General features: G+C 39.9%; 1 protein-coding gene across 5 annotated transcripts in view; it reads left to right on the forward strand.

Moving 5' to 3' along the window:
* Positions 1 to 19,315, forward strand: part of NDRG3 (NDRG family member 3) — an 87,069-nt gene that overhangs the window by 24,190 nt on the left and 43,564 nt on the right. For 3 of the 5 annotated variants that reach the window (XM_081256953.1, XM_081256955.1, XM_081256956.1), the window contains exon 3: positions 12,862 to 12,897. The exons of the other annotated variants lie outside the window; for them this stretch is intronic. In XM_081256953.1, the coding sequence (XP_081113079.1) occupies positions 12,862 to 12,897 (36 nt within the window). The remainder of the gene's footprint in view (positions 1 to 12,861; positions 12,898 to 19,315) is intronic. 5 annotated transcript variants of the gene reach the window in all.

Below are 19,315 nucleotides of genomic sequence, written 5' to 3' on the forward strand. Positions count from 1 at the left end.
GAAGTGCTTCTAGCCTATCACTATTCATGAGCACTGTCCTGCTCCAGCCAAGCTTTACTGAAGTAGACTGGCAAGAGGGCCCTCTTCAGATGGTATCATTCCCAAAGCATTCTACCCCATCACACCCCACACTCCACCAGTATATCAGTGCTTCTACCTTGGCCCAATAAGTGGGTGCTTTTGCATTATTTTGAAAGGTATAATGGTGATAATAATAATAATAATAATCCATTATTTCATTTGATCCTCCCAAAGGCCTGGCGATGTAGGACACACAGATCAATTTATTTGCATATTGCTGATGAGGAAACTAGGGCTAAGAAAGCTGAAGTAGCTTACTCAGATTGTGTACCTAAGAACCCCTGCTGTATGGCAGGATTCTCAATCTTGGCACTGTAAATGTTTTGGGCTAGATAATTATTTATTGTGGGAGACTGTCCTGTGCATTGTAGGGTGTTTAACAGCACCCTTGGCCTCTACCCACTAGATGCCAGTAGTACCCCAGAGTCATGACAATGAAAAATGTCTCCAAACATTGTCAGATGTCTCCTGGGGGGGTGGGCAGCATCTCCCCTTTTGAGAACCACTGCTATTAGGGTATAAGCCTCCAGGTTTGACTAGGAAATGTCTTGAAATTTTTTGTTTTTGGGAAAGTTTTATTTTGCCTAATAGCCTATCCTGCTATTATTTATTAAGCACTTTTTATGTGCCAGGTGCTTTACATACCTTCTCTCTTTTAATCATCAGAATATCCCTTTGAAGTAGATAGTATTCCTCACTTAGCAGATGAAAATCTGACTGAAAGATGGGCTTGCCCTGTCAGTAAGTGGCCAAGCCAGGAAGAAACCCAAACCTTTCCTACTCCACAACCTGAGGCCTTTGCACTGTGTTCACACTATAGATATTTTGGCATCAGCTCTGAGGCTTGCCCTCTCTCTTTAAGGAGAAGCTTAGAGGCACGTATTATTTCACTTCCTCTTTCTGTCCGTTCTCCTCATAGACACTCTTAGCCAGAGACATCGCTGTGCCCTTCCAGGCTTCAGGGAGCTAAAGGAAGTCTAGACCCAACCTGTAATGCAGAAATTTGTCCTGAGCTGACTATAAGGAAGCATTCTCAAAATAGCTTTTGGCGAGGCTTATGTTAACTTTTCTCTTGTTGTTTTTTGGTACTTTTCCCATTTACTTTTAGTATGCCTGTGATTTTGTCTATGGCTCAGAATTGTGAAGAAGTGGGTAATTTTGCCGTGCTTGTTTTGGCTCCAGTGATGAAAAGAAGCACCTGCCGGCACTTCTGTTTGTTTTTTTGGAGGCAGATATCGCACAGGAATGTGAAATGATTTTTTAAAAAATAACATTTAACCATTTTCAGAGCACTTTCACAAATACTATCTAATTTGAATCTCCTGACCTCTTGTGAAGTAGGTAGTTAAAGGTATTTTTAGCTCCATTTTACAGATGAGGCTCAGAGAGGTTATATGAGTTGTCTAACATTGGTGTCTAGTGAGGTGGTGAAGCCAGGACTAGACCCCACAGCTGTTGACTTCAGCCTGGATCAGGGGGTCTAGGGCTCTTCCCACCATATGCTGCCCTTGTAGCTGGTTGTTCCAACCTCTTCACCCAACAGACCTTGTACAAGCAGGAGAGCTGGCTGGTTTGTGCTTCATTTTCCCTGCCCTCCTCTACCTACTGTTAGTTCAGATACTGCCGAGCCTGTGAAAGCTGAAGACCAGGCTTGAGAAAATAAATAGTAGACCACAGTTGGCTTCAGCAAAATTGAGGACCTATCAAGAAGGGGAATAAATACTTAGTGGGGGGAACAGAAACAAGTTATTTGCTTTGGTTGTTACAGTAGAAAGTGAGGTAGACCCTAAGGGAGGATATTATAAGAGGAAGCAGGGAGAACCCAGGGATGAGCATTTTTGTAACCTCCAGGGCAACAGAGACAGGCCAAAGGATTTATGCCAATGTCTCTTTTAAAAAAACAACACAGGGCTTCCCTGGTGGCTCAGTGATTAAGAATCCGCCTGCCGGTGTAGGGGACACGGGTTCAAGCCCTGGTTTGGGAAGATCCTGCATGCCGTGGAGCAACTAAGCCTGTGCGCCACAACTGCTGAGCCTGTGCTCTAGAGCCTGCGAGCCACAACTACTGAAGCCTGCACGCTTAAAGCCTGTGCTCCACAACAAGAGAAGCCACTGCAATGAGAAGCCCTTGCACTGCAACGAAGAGTAGCCCCAGCTTGCCGCAACTAGAGAAAGCTGCGCACAGCAACAAAGAACTAAGGCAGCCAGAAATAAATAAGTTAAATAAATAAAAACAAAAACAAAAAAACCCCACAGATTTATTGACATTTTCATTAAAGAGTATTTGTGAAGTGCAGCATTGCTTGTACAGTTCCCCATCTTTCTCCTTTCTACAATAATCTAAAAAGGATTATTGTCCTTTTTTAGTAGAAATGCCATATTTTATTCTCTTTGACTGTTTTTAATCAGCTTGTTTCTAAAACTTTTACTGTCATAACAACTCCTCCTCACTTTAGTTCTGAGCTCATCAAGTGCACGTAACCCTTCCTCTTTGGTATTCATTTCTTACTCAAATTGAGTATCTCTATTTTGATATGCTCATAATCTATTCCAAAATGATATTTATTGCATTTACTAAGTGCCAGAACTGGGAATAGAGTGGTGAATCAGACACAGCCCCCTACATCAAGTTCACAGAACAGGTAGATTTGCCCCAAATCTCTTCCTGTTGGTAGTTGGTTCTAAGGTCTTATGTATCTTGTCTTTCCATTATATTGTTGCTTTCTGTCTTTTGAAAACTCTGTGCATTGACTAGATCTCATGTTGGGAAATTACATTTCTCTTTTCTCTAGCAGTTCCTTGTTTTTCAAACTTTCCTCCTTACCTTCCCCACCTTATTTCATACTTCTCTTCATACACTGATGTATTCTCAGTTGCTTTTTGCTTATTCTCCAGCCTTGAACTGAGAGAATTACTTGTTTTTAATTCACTTTCTTGAGCTGCTTCATTTACCTTCTGCATTTGGCACTGAGCCTCAACAGGATACATTCCCCTTAGTTGGCTTCTACCTTGACTGCAACTTTCAGTAATGACTTCTTTTTTTCCTTGAGTTATTCTTTTTTTCTCTTCCTCCACATTATTCTATTTAAATTTTTTTTTCTTGAATCCCTTTCTGCTACTTAAGTCTGCTTAGTGCAAGAATCTCTCTGAACATGGAATTAATGGTATATTCAAAATGGACAGAAAGTAGAAAGAAAGCACACAGAGCCTGAAACTTCTGGAAGTTTTGTTGGAGTGGAACCTTGTACCACAAATATAAGAGACAAATAAGTCCCCAGGGAGGTCTTTCTCCTTCCAGAATCTACCAAGTGAGTAGTATTGAATTTTTTTTTGTTTTGGCCATGCTGCGTTGGATGCAAGATCCTAGTTCCCCAAGCCCCCCTGCAGTGTAAGTGCGGAGTCTTAACCACTGGACTGCCAGGGAAGTCCCCAGTAGTATTGAATTTTTAATGAGTTCAGAGAATTTGGCTTCAATTGACTGCGCTCAACTGAGGACCAGCTAATGAAAGTCATTCAGAAACTCTGGATACACCAGAGGGCAGACAGCAGAAGCAAGAGGAACTACAGTCCTGCAGCCTGTGGAACAAGAACCACATTCACAGAAGGGTAGACAAGATGAAAAGGCAGAGGGCTATGTACCAGATGAAGGAACAAGATAAAACCCCAGAAAAACAACTAAATGAAATGGAGATAGGCAATCTTCCAGAAAAAGAATTCAGAATCATGATAGTGAAGATGCTCCAGGACCTTGGAAAAAGAATGGAGGCAAAGATCGAGAAGATGCAAGAAATGCTAAACAAAGACCTAGAAGAATTAAAGAACAAACAAACAGAGATGAACAATATAATAACTGAAATGAAAAATACACTAGAAGGAATCAATAGCAGCATAACTGAGGCAAAAGAATGGAAAAGTGACCTGGAAGACAGAATGGTGGAATTCACTGCAGCAGAACACAATAAAGAAAAAAGAATGAAAAGAAATGAAGACAGCCTAAGAGACCTCTGGGACAACATTAAACGCAACAACATTCGCATTATAGGGACCCCAGAAGGAGAAGAGAGAGAGAAAGGACCCGAGAAAATATTTGAAGACCTTATAGTCGAAAACTTCCCTAACGTGGGAAAGGAAACAGCCACCCAAGTCCAGGAAGCACAGAGAGTCCCATACAGGATAAACCCAAGGAGAAACATGCTGAGACACATAGTAATCAAATTGGCAAAAATTAAAGACAAAGAAAAATTATTGAAAGCAGCAAGGGAAAAACGACAAATAACATACAAGGAAACTCCCATAAGGTTAACAGATGATTTCTCAGCAGAAACTCTACAAGCCAGAAGGGAGTGACATGATATACTTCAAATGATGAAAGGGAAGAACCTACAACCAAGATTACTCTACCCAGCAAGGATCTCATTCAGATTCGATGGAGAAATCAAAAGCTTTACAGACAAGCAAAAGCTAAGGGAATTCAGCACCACCAAACCAGCTCTACAACAAATGCTAAAGGAACTTCTCTAAGTGGGAAACACAAGACAGGAAAAGGACCTACAAAAACAAACCCAAAACAATTAAGAAAATGGTCATAGGAACATACGTATCAATAATTACCTTAAACGTGAATGGATTAAATGCTCCAACCAAAAGACACAGGCTTGCTGAATGGATACAAACACAAGACCCATATATATGCTGTCTACAACAGACCCACTTCAGACCTAGGGACACATACAGACTGAAAGTGAGAGGATGGAAAAAGATATTCCATGCAAATGGAAATCAAAAGAAAGCTGGAGTAGCAATACTCATATGAGATAAAATGGACTTTAAAATAAAGAATGTTAGAAGAGACAAGGAAGGACACCACATAATGATCAAGGGATCAATCCAAGAAGAAGACATAACAATTATAAATATATATGCACTCAACATAGGAGCACCTCAATACATAAGGCAACTGCTAACAGCTATAAAAGAGGAAATCAACATTAACACAATAATAGTGGGGGACTTTAACACCTCACTTACACCAATGGACAGATCATCCAAACAGAAAATTAATAAGGAAACACAAGCTTAAATGACACAATACACCAGGTAGATTTAATTGGTATTTATGGGACGTTCCACTCAAAAACAGCAGATTACACTTTCTTCGCAAGTGCACAGGGAACATTCCCCAGGATAGATCACATATTGGATCACAAATCAATCCTCAGTAAATTTAAGAAAATTGAAATCATATCAAGCATCTTTTCTGACCACAACACTATGAGATTAGAAATCAATTACAGGGAAAAAAATGTAAAAAACACAAACACATGGAGGCTAAACAATACATTACTAAATAACCAAGAGATCACTGAAGAAATCAAAGAGGAAATCAGAAAATACCTAGAGACAAATGACAATGAAAACACGACAATCCAAAACCTATGGGATGCAGCAAAAACAGTTCTAAGAGGGAAGTTTATAGCTATACAAGCCTACCTCAGGAAACAAGAAGAATCTCAAACAATCTAACCTTACACCTAAAGGAACTAGAGAAAGAAGAACAAACAAAACCCAAGGTTAGCAGAAGGAAAGACATCATAAAGCTCAGAGCAGAAATAAATGAAATAGAAACAAAGAAAACAGTAGCAAAGAACAATAAAACTAAAAGGTGGTTCTTTGAGAAGATAAACAAAATTGATAAACCATTAGCCAGACTCATCAAGGAAAAGAGAGAGAGGACTCAGATCAATAAAATTAGAAATGAAAACGGAGAAGTTACAACAGACACTGAAGAAATACAAAGCATCCTAAGAGACTACTTACTACAAGCAACTCTATGCCAATAAAATGGACAACCTGGAAGAAATGGACAAATTCTTAGAAAGGTATAACCTTCCAAGACTGAACCAGGAAGAAATAGAAAATGTGAACAGACCAACCACAAGTAATGAAATTGAAACCGTGATTAAAAATCTTCCAACAGGGCTTCCCTGGTGGCGCAGTGGTTGAGAGTCCGCCTGCTGATGCAGGGGACACGGGTTCGTGCCCCGGTCCGGGAGGATCCCACATGGCCCATGAGCCATGGCCGCTGAGCCTGTGCGTCTGGAGCCTGTGCTCTGCAACGGGAGAGGCCACAACAGTGAGAGGCCCGCGTACGGCAAAAAAAAAAAAAAAATCTTCCAACAAACAAAAGTCCAGGACCAGATGGCTTCACAGGTGAATTCTATCAAACATTTAGAGAAGAGCTAACACCCATTCTTCTCAAACTCTTCCAAAAAACTGCAGAGGAAGGAAAACTCCCAAACTCATTCTATGAGACCACCATCCATCCCACTGATACCAAAACCAGACAAAGATACTACAGAAAAAGAAAATTACAGACCAATATCACTGATGAATACAGATGCAAAAATCCTCAACAAAATAGTAGCAAACAGAATCCAACAACACATTAAAAGGATCATACATCATGGTTAAGTGGGATTTATCCCAGGGATGCAAGGATTCTTCAATATATGTAAATCTATCAATGTGATAAACCATATTAACAAATTGAAGAATAAAAACCATACGATCATCTCAATAGATGCAGAAAAAGCTTTTGACAAAATTCAACCCCCATTTATGATAAAAACTCTCCAGAAAGTGGGCATAGAGGGAACCTACCTCAACATAATAAAGGCCATATATGACAAACCCATAGCAAACATCATTCTCAATGCTGAAAAACTGAAAGCATTTCCTCTAAGATCAGGAACGAGACAAGGATGTCCACTCTCGCCACAATTATTCAACATAGTTTTGGAAGTCCTAGCCACAGCAATCAGAAGAAAAAGAAAAGGAATACAAATTGGAAAAGAAGAAGTAAAACTGTCACTGTTTGCAGATGACATGATACTATACATAGAGAATCCTAAAGATGCCACCAGAAAACTACTAGAGCTCATCAATGATTTTGGTAAAGTTGCGGGATACAAAATTAATGCACAGAAATCTCTTGCATTCCTTTACACTAATGATGCAAAATCTAAAAGAGAAATTAAGGAAACGCTCCCATTTACCACTGCAACAAAAAGAATAAAATACCTAGGAATAAACCTACCTAGGGATGCAAAAGACCTGTAGGCAGAAAACTATAAGACACTGATGAAAGAAATTAAAGGTGATATCAACAGATGGAGAGATATACCATGTTCTTGGATTGGAAGAATTAACATTGTGAAAATGACTATACTACCCAAAGCAATCTACAGATTCAGTGTAATGCCTTTCAAATTACCACTGGCATTTTTTATGGAACTAGAACAAAAAATCTGAAAATTTGTATGGAGACACAAAAGACCGCCAACAGCCAGAGCAGTCTTGAGGGAAAAAAACGGAGCTGGAGGAATCAGACTCCCTGACTTCAGACTATACTACAAAGCTACAGTACCAAGACAATATGGTACTGGCACAAAAACAGAAACATAGATCAATGTAACAAGATAGAAAGCCCAGAGATAAACCCATGCACCTATGGTCAACTAATCTATGACAAAGGAGGCAAGGATATACAATGGAGAAAAGACAGTCTCTTCAATAAGTGGTGCTGAGAAAACTGGAGAGCTACATGTAAAAGAATGAAATTAGAACAGTCTGTAACACCATACACAAAAATAAACTCAAAATGGATTAGAGACCTAAATGTAAGACTGGACACTATAAAACTCTTAGAGCAAACATAGGAAGAACACTCTTTGACATAAATCACAGCAAGATATTTTTTGATCCACCTCCTAGAGTAATGGAAATAAAAACAAAAATAAACAAATGGGACCTAATGAAACTTCAAAGCTTTTGCACAGCAAAGGAAACCATAAACAAGATGAAAAGACCACCCTCAGAATGGGACAAAATATTTGCAAACAAATCAATGGACAAAGGATGAATCTCCAAAATATATAAACAGCTCATGCAGCTCAATATTAAAAAAACAAGCAACCCAATCCAAAAATGGGCAGAAGACCTAAATAGACATTTCTCTAAAGAAGACATACAGATGGCCAAGAAGCACATGAAAAGCTGCTCAACATCACTCATTATTAGAGAAATGCAAATCAAAACTACAATGAGGTATCACCTCACCCCAGTCAGAATGGGCATCATCAGAAAATCTACAAACAACAAATGCTGGAGAGGGTGTGGAGAAAAGGGAACCCTCTTGCACTGTTGGTGGGAATGTAAATTGATACAGCCACTCTGGAGAACAGTATGGACGTTCCTTAAAGAACTAAAAATAGAACTACCATATTACCCAGCAATCCCACTCCTGGGCATATACCCAGCAAAAACCATAATTCAAAAAGACACATGCACCCCAGTGTTCATTGCAGCACTTTTTTTTTTTAATTTTTGAATTTTATTTATTTTTTTATACAGCAGGTTCTTTTTTTTTTCTTTTTTTTTTTTTAGTTTCTGCTTTATTTTTTTTATTTTTATTTATTTTTTTTTTTACTTTTTATTTTATATTGGAGTATAGCCGATTAACAATGTTGTGATAGTTTCAGATGCACAGCAAAGGGACTCGGCTATACATATGCATGTACCCATTCTCCCCCAAACTCCCCTCCCATCCAGGCTGCCACATAACATTGAGCAGAGTCCCCTGTGCTATATAGTAGGTCCACTGGTTATCCATTTTTTTTTTTTAAAGTTTATTTATTTATTTTTTTAATTAGTTTCTGCTTTATAACAAAGTGAATCAGTCATACATATACATCTGTTCCCACATCCCTTCCCTATTGCAGCACTGTTTACAATATCCAGATCATGGAAGCAACCTAAATGCCCATTGACAGACGAATGGATAAAGAAGATGTGGTCCATATATACAATGGAATATTACTCAGCCATAAAAAGGAACGCAAGTGGGTCATTTGTAGAGACGTGGATGGATCTAGAGACTGTCATATAGAGTGAAGTAAGTCAGAAAGAGAAAAACAAATATCGTATATTAACACATATATGTGGAACCTATAAAATGGTACAAATGAACTGGTTTGCAGAGCAGAAATTGAGACACAGCAGTAGAGAAAAAACGTATGGACACCAAGAGGGGAAAGCGGCGGGGCGGGGGGCGGTGTGATGAATGGGCGATTGGGATTGTCATGTATACAGTGATGCGTATAAAATGGATCACTAATAAGAACCTGCTGTATAAAAAAATTAATTAATTTTTAAAAAATAGAAGAAAAAGAAAGTCTGGATGCCAGACACTTCAGAATGACCCAGTCATATCCTTTCTCCAGGATGATCAATCACTCATGAAGCCTGAAGCCATTCTCCAAGAGGATCTGGCATCCCTTTGAGAAAAAAAAGAAAAAGCCAAGAAAACAAGTGTTATATAGTCTTCCTCTGATTATTAGTACCTTTTCTTTGGGAGTCTAGCTGTGTACATTGCATAACGAACATGGAATTTTTTTTTAATTTATTATTTTATTTTTTTATTTTGGCTGTGTTGGGTCTTCGTTGCTGCGACCGGGCTTTCTCTAGTTGTGGCGAGTGGGCTTCTCATTGCGGTGGCTTCTCTTGTTGCGGAGCATGGGCCCTAGGCACGGGCTTCAGTACTTGTGGCTCGCAGGTTCTAGAGCACAGGCTCAGTAGTTGTAGCACATGGGCTTAGTTGCTCTGCGGCATGTGGGATCTTCCCGGACCAGGGCTCAAACCCGTGTCCCCTGCATTGGCAGGCAGATTGTTAACCACTGCACCACCAGGGAAGCCCCGTGGTATTGTTTTTTTGCTAGGTTCTCAACAAAGAAAAGATCACTTTGGTTTCTGGAGAGAATTGCATCTTTCTGCTTTTGGTATTTCCCTTTGCGCTCTTCTCAGGCTTCAGGGCCTCACAAAATGCTTCGTGACTGTGATCACATGATAGTGAGTAAGGGAATTCATGCATACAGGGACAGCTGCTTCTCAAATTGCTCATCAGAATTTGTGTTTCTCTGTTTCAGGACCAAGATTTTAGTTCAGACTAGAGCGATTTTCCCTAATCTTTCTAAATAATCTGTAAAGGAACCTCTGGGAGCCCAGTAGGATTGAAGCTCTAATATGGTCTGTTTTGACATCATTATAAATTATTCTTCAAAAGATTAATGAATCTTTAAGTTGTACATTACAAAATACTAAGTTACAAACTTTTTTTTTTTTTTTTTTTTGGCCACACCATATGGCATGCGGAATCTTAGTTCCCTGACTAGGGGTTGAACCCATGCCCTCTGCATTGGGAGTGTTGAGTCTTAACCACTGGACTGCCAGGGAAGTCCCGGCAAACATATTTTTTGTGCCATACCAAATCCTTTTTTTCTAATTTTTTAATTACAAAAGGTAAAGTATATGCTCATTGTAGAAAAGTATAAAAAAAGTTGTAATCACCCATAATCTGTCTATTTAGAAACAGCTGCTATTGTTAATGTTTTGGTTTTTTTCTTGTAGTCTTTTTTAGTGCGTATTTTAATGTAGATGAGGTCAAACTTTGAAGACCATTCTGTAGCCTACTTTATTATCATTTAATAACCGTATCATGTCTTAAACTGGAATGCAGTGGAATTTTTTGTTGTTTTCCACCCAAAGTCTTAACAGAAGTATTTCAGCATTTAATTTTGTTATATTGGCGTATTGATTTTATAAATATATATTAACTTATACCTGGCCCTGTGCTGTGTGTGGTGGAAGGTGCAAGTTGAATCAGGGATCAGGGGCTCACTGGCTGGTCATTTATATCCTACTACAATGATCTGCCCTAGTCCCTGAGAGGGCCCTTCCTCCTGCTTCTCATCGTCTAACTAGATGTTCAACACAACGACTTCTCTGAAGGAGTTCTCAGGAATTGTATGGGGCTAGAGGGGAGCTAGGGAACTCTGTGATCCTTTTGTTTTTTTTTTGTTTTTTTTTTGCGGTACGTGGGCCTCTCACTGTTGTGGCCTCTCCCGTTGCGGAGCACAGGCTCCGGACGCGCAGGCTCAGCAGCCATGGCTCACGGGCCCAGCGGCTCCGTGGCACGTGGGATCTTCCCAGACTGGGGCATGAACCCGCGTCTCCTGCATCGGCAGGCGGACTCTCAACCACTGCGCCACCAGGGAAGCCCTGTGATCCTTTTTACCAAGGGCGGCATTCCTTGGAAATGTGCTACCCAGTCCCATCTACGTGACATCTTCGTTGTCTTTCCACGCTGGGACTGCATCAGACTTTACTTTGTGAGCTTGGCTTCATGCCAGGACTAATACCTCAGACCGGCTGCCTCCACCACTCTCTGTCCTCTGTCATTTGCAGTCTCTCTGTGATTGGTAATCTATTGTGACGTTACTGCCACCTTTACAGAAATGGGGTGGTAGGATACAGAACTGTTTCTAAGAGGATCTTCTTGAAGGGGGATGGGATTGCTTAGTACTCCCTCAGCATCAGATTTCTTGATCTTCTCCGGAGGGGCAGCTTTGGGGAAGGTGCTGATAATTATTATAGCTCCACACCTTCTGGAAGCTTTGTAGACAGATATAACACAATTTCTAACGAATGAGAGGGTTTTTTTTCTGGGCAGGAGCTTTTACTTTATGAAAAATCAAGTCAGAAGGTTTTCTTTTCCTCCCAAACACGTCACTCATTACCCTGTTTATACTCTTATGTCATACTCTTGCAACTCTGGCATCTGAAATGCTACAAAAATGCCTCTGAGTCATTGCCATTGATTTTTTTTTTTTTTGGCAATCAAACATTACTATGATACAATCTCTTTTTAGAAGCTTGGTGAATTCTCCTCGGATCTTTTGACTTTTGTGTTTTACTTTTTAAACGATGCAATGATTTGTCCTTTTTCCTATTAGCAGTTTCCTGGGATTTACCAGTGTATTAGGAACCCTGTTGTATCCTTCTTTCCCTCCCTCAATGACACCGCCTTTCTTCCTTGTTAAATTTCAGATCTTCCATTTCTGATCCACCTATATCTTTGTTCTCTTCTTTTTTTTTTTAATTAAAGACACTTATTCAATTTATTTTGGCTGCATTGGGTTTTCATTGCTGGGCGCGGGCTTTCTCTAGTTGCGGAGAGCGGGGGCTACTCTTCGTTGCGGTGCACAGGCTTCTCATTGCGGTGGCTTCTCTTGTTGTGGAGCACGGGCTCTAGGCACGCGGGCTTCAGTAGTTGTGGCTCGCAGGCTCTAGAGCACAGGCTCAGTAGTTGTGGCGCACGGGCTTAGTTGCTCCGCGGCATGTGGGATCTTCCCGAACCAAGGCTCAAACCTGTGTTCCCTGCATTGGCAGGCGGATTCTTAACCACTGCGCCACCAGGGAAGTCCTTGTTCTCTTCTTAATCCTTTCTTTGCTTCCTTGTCCCGGGCACTCTGGCTCCTGCCTTCCTTTGCACGTCTCAGGGTTGGCCTCTAGCTCCTTTCCTCCCAGATACCTCCCGTGTGGGTTGAATGTGCTCTCAGACTCTGACGCGTGTTTTACTTTCTCTCACTGCTCTCCTTAGGTAGGGAGACAAGAAGTTACAGGCTTTACTGGGAAACCAGGCTCCTTTCCTTCATCTTCACAGGAAGCCTGCCAAAGTGTAACCCCACCTCTAAAGGCTCACCTTTTACTAACACACGTTAGGAACCCACCCGGCCTCCTCTGAAGCCCATTGATGAGAACCATTTTAGTTTTATGGCAAACAAGAGGCTGCACATACACTGCTTTCACTGTGAACTGAATTTGCTGCACATTTGGGGAAGCCACATGGGGAAACTGACTGTGTTTTCTGCCTTCTGTTGACAGAATGGTACACGAAACTTCCAGGACTTTGACTGTCAGGTAAGGACTGTACACACACCAAGGAGGGCTGTGTACAGGATCTCTACAGTGCTTCTCTCCCTGTGCTGGTGGTGTTATATAGAGGTGGATCTCTCTTCGTAGCTAATCATGACTCCTTCATGTTCTTTTGGTCATTGGATCAAGTTTATTTAAAATGATTTGCCATTGTGTTCAAAAATTGCCTGCCAGGTACCTGTTCCGTGGTTGTAGGTTATTGGGTGGAGCTTTCTCTTTGTAATTAAGATCTCCTTTCCTCAAATGATATTAGAAACCCTAGTTACAGGTGTCAAATGGTTGTCACCTCACTGCAGAGAAGGCAGGGGAGGGGCATTTTGAGGGGAGACTTAACCAACAACAAAATCTTTTCCTAAAAGAAAAAGACACCTTAAGTGTTTTTAATATAAAATGCAGATATCTCTTGGCTTTATCTTTGGAAACGCAAAATTCAACCTGGCTCATTAGTATTTTCCTAAATGATATTGTTCGTCTTAGTCTGCTTTTGCCTATAGCTCTATTGCCAATTTGAAAATCAAGAAAGTGAACCAGCAGCCCTCCCTCCATCTTCCTACTTTATCTGTTGCCTGGCCCTGAAAGAAATGGGAGGAAGGAGTATGGAAATGGGAACCTTATAAGCCCGTGCAGCCTGACTCTCCTACTTTTGGGGTAGATGTCATAAGAGTGGCTATCAGAGGCAACATGAAGTAGACTCAGAGGGTACTAGGCAGGAAAGGAAGGTGCAGGAAAGCCAACTTCCTCGTGTCCAGGATTCACCCAACGTGTATACCCACAGGCAGATAGTTATTTTCAGATATATTAAGTTATGTTAAGTACAGTGGAATCTCTCCATATAGCATTAGAATCAAAAGGAAGAACTAATATCTATCTCATAGGCAAACCAGTTATATCATAATAATTTATTGGGCACCTACTATAGATACTAAACATACATATCTCTAGTGCTTGGAACAATATCATTAGGTGGTTTTTATTACAGAAGAGGAAATTGAGAATCACATTTCATAACTTGCCATTGGGTGGAATTGGAGTTGAAAAACCCACTTTGTCCTGAATCCATTGCTCATTCTTTCTCACTTGGGAATGTCCAGAGCTGAGATGTGGCAAGGAGTTGAGTTGTGTGTAAAGCTGAGGTTCCTTGGCAGGAAAATGAGACTGAGACTCACTTTAGAAGGGACAGGCTCCCTGTTACAGACTTTTTAATCCCAGTGCCACACACCTCTTGATGTGACTATTTGGTATACTTACATATACAACATAATCAGCAAAGTGCTATTAGGGAATCATTTGCTACAGACACTTACTCAAAAACAAGAAGTTGGGCTTCCCTGATGGCGCAGTGGTTGAGAGTCTGCCTGCCGATTCAGGGGACACGGGTTTGTGCCCCGGTCCGGGAAGATCCCACGTGCCGCGGAGTGGCTGGGCCCGTGAGCCATGGCTGATGAGCCTGCACGTCCGGAGCCTGTGCTCCGCAAAGGGAGAGGCAACAACAGTGAGAGGCCCACGTACCGCAAAAAAAAAAAAAAAACAAACCCCAAGAAGTCATATTATTTTTTTGGTGAATGGTGGCAATCAAGTTTGGGGTTAGTTGTCTTTAATTTGATCTAACTTCAGTTATGGTTTGGATCCTAGGTTGAACCAGTTTAACTTGATTGCTGTTAATATTTGATATAATTTACCTAGAAGGAGATCATTTGAGAGAGGGTGACAGTAAAATTCAAGGTGAGGAATTCCAGAAATAGTATATATATTCCTACCTAAAAGTGTGGAAGCATTTATTTTCATCAAATTGAGCACCCCCCTTCAAAAAAATGGAATATTAAAAAATTATGTGCTTATTGCAAAATAGATAAGAAAATACCAAAAAGCAAAAAAATAAAAATCACTTGTTATTTCACCAGTGTTAATATCCTGGTATATATACTTCAGGATTTTTCTTTCACACATAAACATACTTAGATATAAATGAAATTGAGTTTTAGAGATATAATTATCAATCACTTTTTAATATAAAGGCTTGAAAATAGTCTGGCAAAAATTCTTGATGTTTTGAGTGAAGCTCTAATATATTAACATGTTCTGGCCTCATTAAGTATAACTTTTAGTTCAGTTCTGATACAAATAGAATGATGGCAAATGTTTGTCACTGTTTGTCACATGTCTGTTATTGGTTATGAATGTGTAGGTTCTCTGTGTTCTAAAGAAGAAAATATCATAGGCCCTTCTTTTTTTCTTCTCTCAACACTCATGAATGCTCTTCATTCTCATCTGTCTCTTTGTTAAAGGTTTATGTGGTGTTCTGGAGATTGGGGGCATCTGGGTCAGGAGTCTAGCGACAGGTGATAGAAGGCCTAGGAAGTAGGAACTGTGCCATGAGACATCTAGAGTGGCCCAGTTTGCCTGAAGCCTTCCCGGAGACCACTGGACATTCTTAGGAGACAAAGCAGAACAAATTTAAAGCCGCCCACTGACATTGTCACTTAATGGAAAGGCATTCAGCCTTGACATTGGTGTTGTTCATTAGCATAAATGTGGCACGGGGCTGAGGCCAGTTAATCTGGGCTTCCTTCTGGTCTCTGTCTTGCCTCAGAGAGATCTTTAAGGAACCTTTGATGATATTCCAGGAAGTTATCTTAACATCACAACCATGAGAGACCATAACTTCAGTCTGAACTGCCTTTTCCCTCTGTTTCCTTTACTAATCACCTACATGCTTTTCTTTTCCCCCCAATAATTGAAAATATAATTAAAATTGTACCATTTCTCTTGGTTCTTTGATTGTCCTAGTGACTTCATTGCTATATAGCTCCCCTGAGGCCAAAAGCAGTTATATTGGGATATAAGAGTAATGAGGGGAGGGGTGCTTAGAGGTGACATACTTAGAATTTCTGTAAAAGGAGAAAGCCTATTGCCAGTTGAAACAGTGAATCAGCAGGCTTATTGTCCATTTATCTACTTCAGTGCTGCTTAATTTTCTTCTACTTATGAGATTGTTTAAAAATTTGGAATTAGAGCTGAGACAAATGCTATATAGCTTCTTTGTGTTTGTGATATATTGCTTTAAAAAATAATTATACCGGGGGATTAAGAGGTACAAACTACTATATACAGATAAATGTTACAAGGATATATTGTACAGCATAGGAAATATGGCCAATATTTTATAGAAACTTTAAATGAAGTATAATCCGTAAAACTTTTGGATCACTGTGTTGTACACCTGAAACTAATATAGTACTGTAAATCAACGGTACCTCAACTTAAAAAAAAAAGATGGATTAATAAGACGGATAGAGGGATGGATAGACGGATAGATGCATGATAATTAAGTATAGTAAAGTGTTAATGGTAGAGTTCAGGTGGTGGGTATACAGATGTTCACTGTAAGGTATTTCAACTTAGGCATATGGTTGAACATTTTCATGATAAAATATTGCGGGGGGACCAATGTTTACTTTTGTTAAAAAGTACACAAAACTGCTTTTAATTTTCACACAGCTCTCTCCATGGACATTTCCAGTACTTCTCCATACGCATGCACACTTGTGAACTTGTGATCACTATGTTTGTATAAATATCATCATTGTTATTTCTCACATGTTTCTAAAACTTCACGTGTAGTATTTAATGTGTGTATATCACATGAGTAAATATGTTAAAAGATAACACTTGTGTATAATCAAATTTAGAAAATGCAGAAAAGTATGAAAATAAAGGTTTCCTATAATCCTGTTCCCTAGGGATAACTGTATTTTATTATATTTCTTTCCAGTTTTTACTTTTATATTCTGGTTATCAAAAGAGTATGTGCTCATAGTTGAATATTTGGAGAGCACAGAGAATTATAAAGTAGCTAGAGAAAAGCTCACAGTCCCAGAACCCAGGGGCAACCATGTTAATGTGTTCAGTGTTGAGATGTATGTCTGTGTGTATTATTATTTATTTATATTATTTATTTATTTTTATTTTGGCTGTGCTGGGACTTAGTTGCCGCACGAGGGATCTTTTTTTTTTTTTTTTTTTTTTGCGGCAGGCGGGCTTTTTGGTTGTGGCATGCAGACTTTTAGTTGCGGCATGCAGGCAGAATCTAGTTCCCCGACCAGGGATCGAACCCAGGCCCCCTGCACTGGAAGCGTGGAGTCTTACCCACTGGACCACCAGGGAAGTCCCTGTATATTATTTTCTAAAATATAATTTTTAAAGCTTATATAATTGGTCACTCTGGATGTACAATTATGTATCTCCTTTTCTGACTTAACATTAGAACACAATCTCATTTACATGTCATTTTAAAACTCTCATAAAAATAATCTCTAATGGGGAATTCCCTGGTGCTCCAGTGGTTAGGACTTGGTGCTTTAACTGCCGAGGCCCGGGTTCAATCCCTGGTCAGGGAGCTAAGATCCTGCAAGCCATGTGGCACAGCCAAAAAAAAAAAAATCTCTAATGGCTGCCTGTTATTTCATCATATGGCTGTCCCATGACGTAACTATTCCATTATTTTTGGAAATTAGATTGCTTATAATATGTTCAGTTCACTGAGCATTTTTGTGCATAAATTTTACATACACGTTGGATTATTTCCTTAGATGGATTCATGGAATGAACACACTTAAGGCTCTTGGCATATCTTGTCAAATTGCCTTCCAATTCCACCAGAGGGGTACTCAAGAAATATTAATGGAAAGTGAAAAGCTGCTGTCTGCCACAATATATCATTCGTGTAGAAGATGCTGATGATGGAGTGAACTCACAAGACTGGAGTTCTTGCTCCTAGGTTAAGAACTCCAGGCCTGGCCAAGGGCTGAGTAATTTCATGCTGGCTGTTTAATTGCAGTAGCTCTTAGGAGGACTCATTTACAGAACTCTATTGTGAGGACTGGTTTTTAGTACCACAGTTCAAATGTATGTATGTGACTGCCTCTTCTAAAGGGGTATAAACAGCTTTAAACTCTTGCACGTCACTTGGTGAATGGGCACTATTACAAAATAAGAATTCAGTGAAGTAAATAACTGAAAGTGCCTTCCACAGAAAAGAGGTGTTTGGAGACATCTGGGATTCAGCCACCTGCTACAGTCTGTTAGAGAGCTTGACCAGTTCCACGCTCCTCCCCTTGCCTTGAAGGATGTGATTCTGGCCCCAGTCCCCCTTTCAGCCTGTTGTCCCACTGCTTCCCATTGTACACTCCACCCACTCCCAGGAAAACTAGAATTATTGCTGACCTACCCATCCTTCTGCTTTGTGCTTTTCCTTTCTGATGGCCTTTGTTCACAGGTCCTCCCCTTGAGATGCATACCCATCCCCTTTTGGGTCTTTTCTCTTTTTTTTTTTTTAACTGTTATTTATTTATTTATTTTCTTATTAGTTATCCATTTTATACACATCAGTGTATACATGTCATTCCCAATCACCCAGTTCATCACACCACCGCCACCACCCCCCGCCGCTTTCCCCTCTTGGTGTCCATACGTTTTTTTCTCTACTTCTGTGTCTCAATTTCTGCTCTACAAACCGGTTCATCTGTACCATTTTCTAGGTTCCACATATATGCATTAATATATGGTATTTGTTTTTCTCTTTATGACTTACTTCACACTGTATGACAGTCTCTAGATGCATCCACGATTCTGCAAATGACCCAATTTCGTTCCTTTTAATGGCTGAGTAATATTCCATTATATATATGGACCACATCTTCTTTATCCATTTGTCTGTCAATGGGCATTTAGGTTTCTTCTATGACCTGGCTATTGTAAATAGTGCTGCAATGAACATTGGGGTACATGTGTCTTTTTGAATTATGGTTTTCTCTGGGTATATGCCCAGTAGTGGGATTGCTGGGTCATATGGTAATTCTATTTTTGGTTTTTTAGGGAACTTCCATACTGTTCTCCATAGTGGCTGTATCAATTTACATTCCTACCAATAGTGCAAGAGGGTTCCCTTTTCTCCACACCCTCTCCAGCATTTGTTGTTTGTAGATTTTCTGATGATGCCCATTCTAACTAGTGTAAGGTGATACCTCATTGTAGTTTTGATTTGCATTTCTCTAATAATGAGTGATGTTGAGCAGCTCTTCATATGCTTCTTGGCCATCTGTATGTCTTCTTTGGAGAAATGTCTATTTAGGTCTTCTGCCCATTTTTGGATTGGGTTGTTTGTTTTTTTAATATTGAGCTGCATGGGCTGTTTATATATTTTGGAGATTCATCCTTTGTCAATTGATTCGTCTGCAAATATTTTCTCCCATTCCAAGGGTTGTCTTTTTGTCTTCTTTTTGGTTTCCTTTGCTGTGCAAAAGCTTTTAAGTTTCATTAGGTTCCATTTGTTTATTTTTGTTTTTATTTCCATTACTCTAGGAGGTGGATCAAAAAATATCTTGCTGTGATTTATGTCAAAGAG

This window comes from Mesoplodon bidens (genome assembly GCF_964165515.1).
Source record: "Mesoplodon bidens genome assembly, chromosome: 15".
Lineage (NCBI taxonomy): Eukaryota > Metazoa > Chordata > Mammalia > Artiodactyla > Ziphiidae > Mesoplodon > Mesoplodon bidens.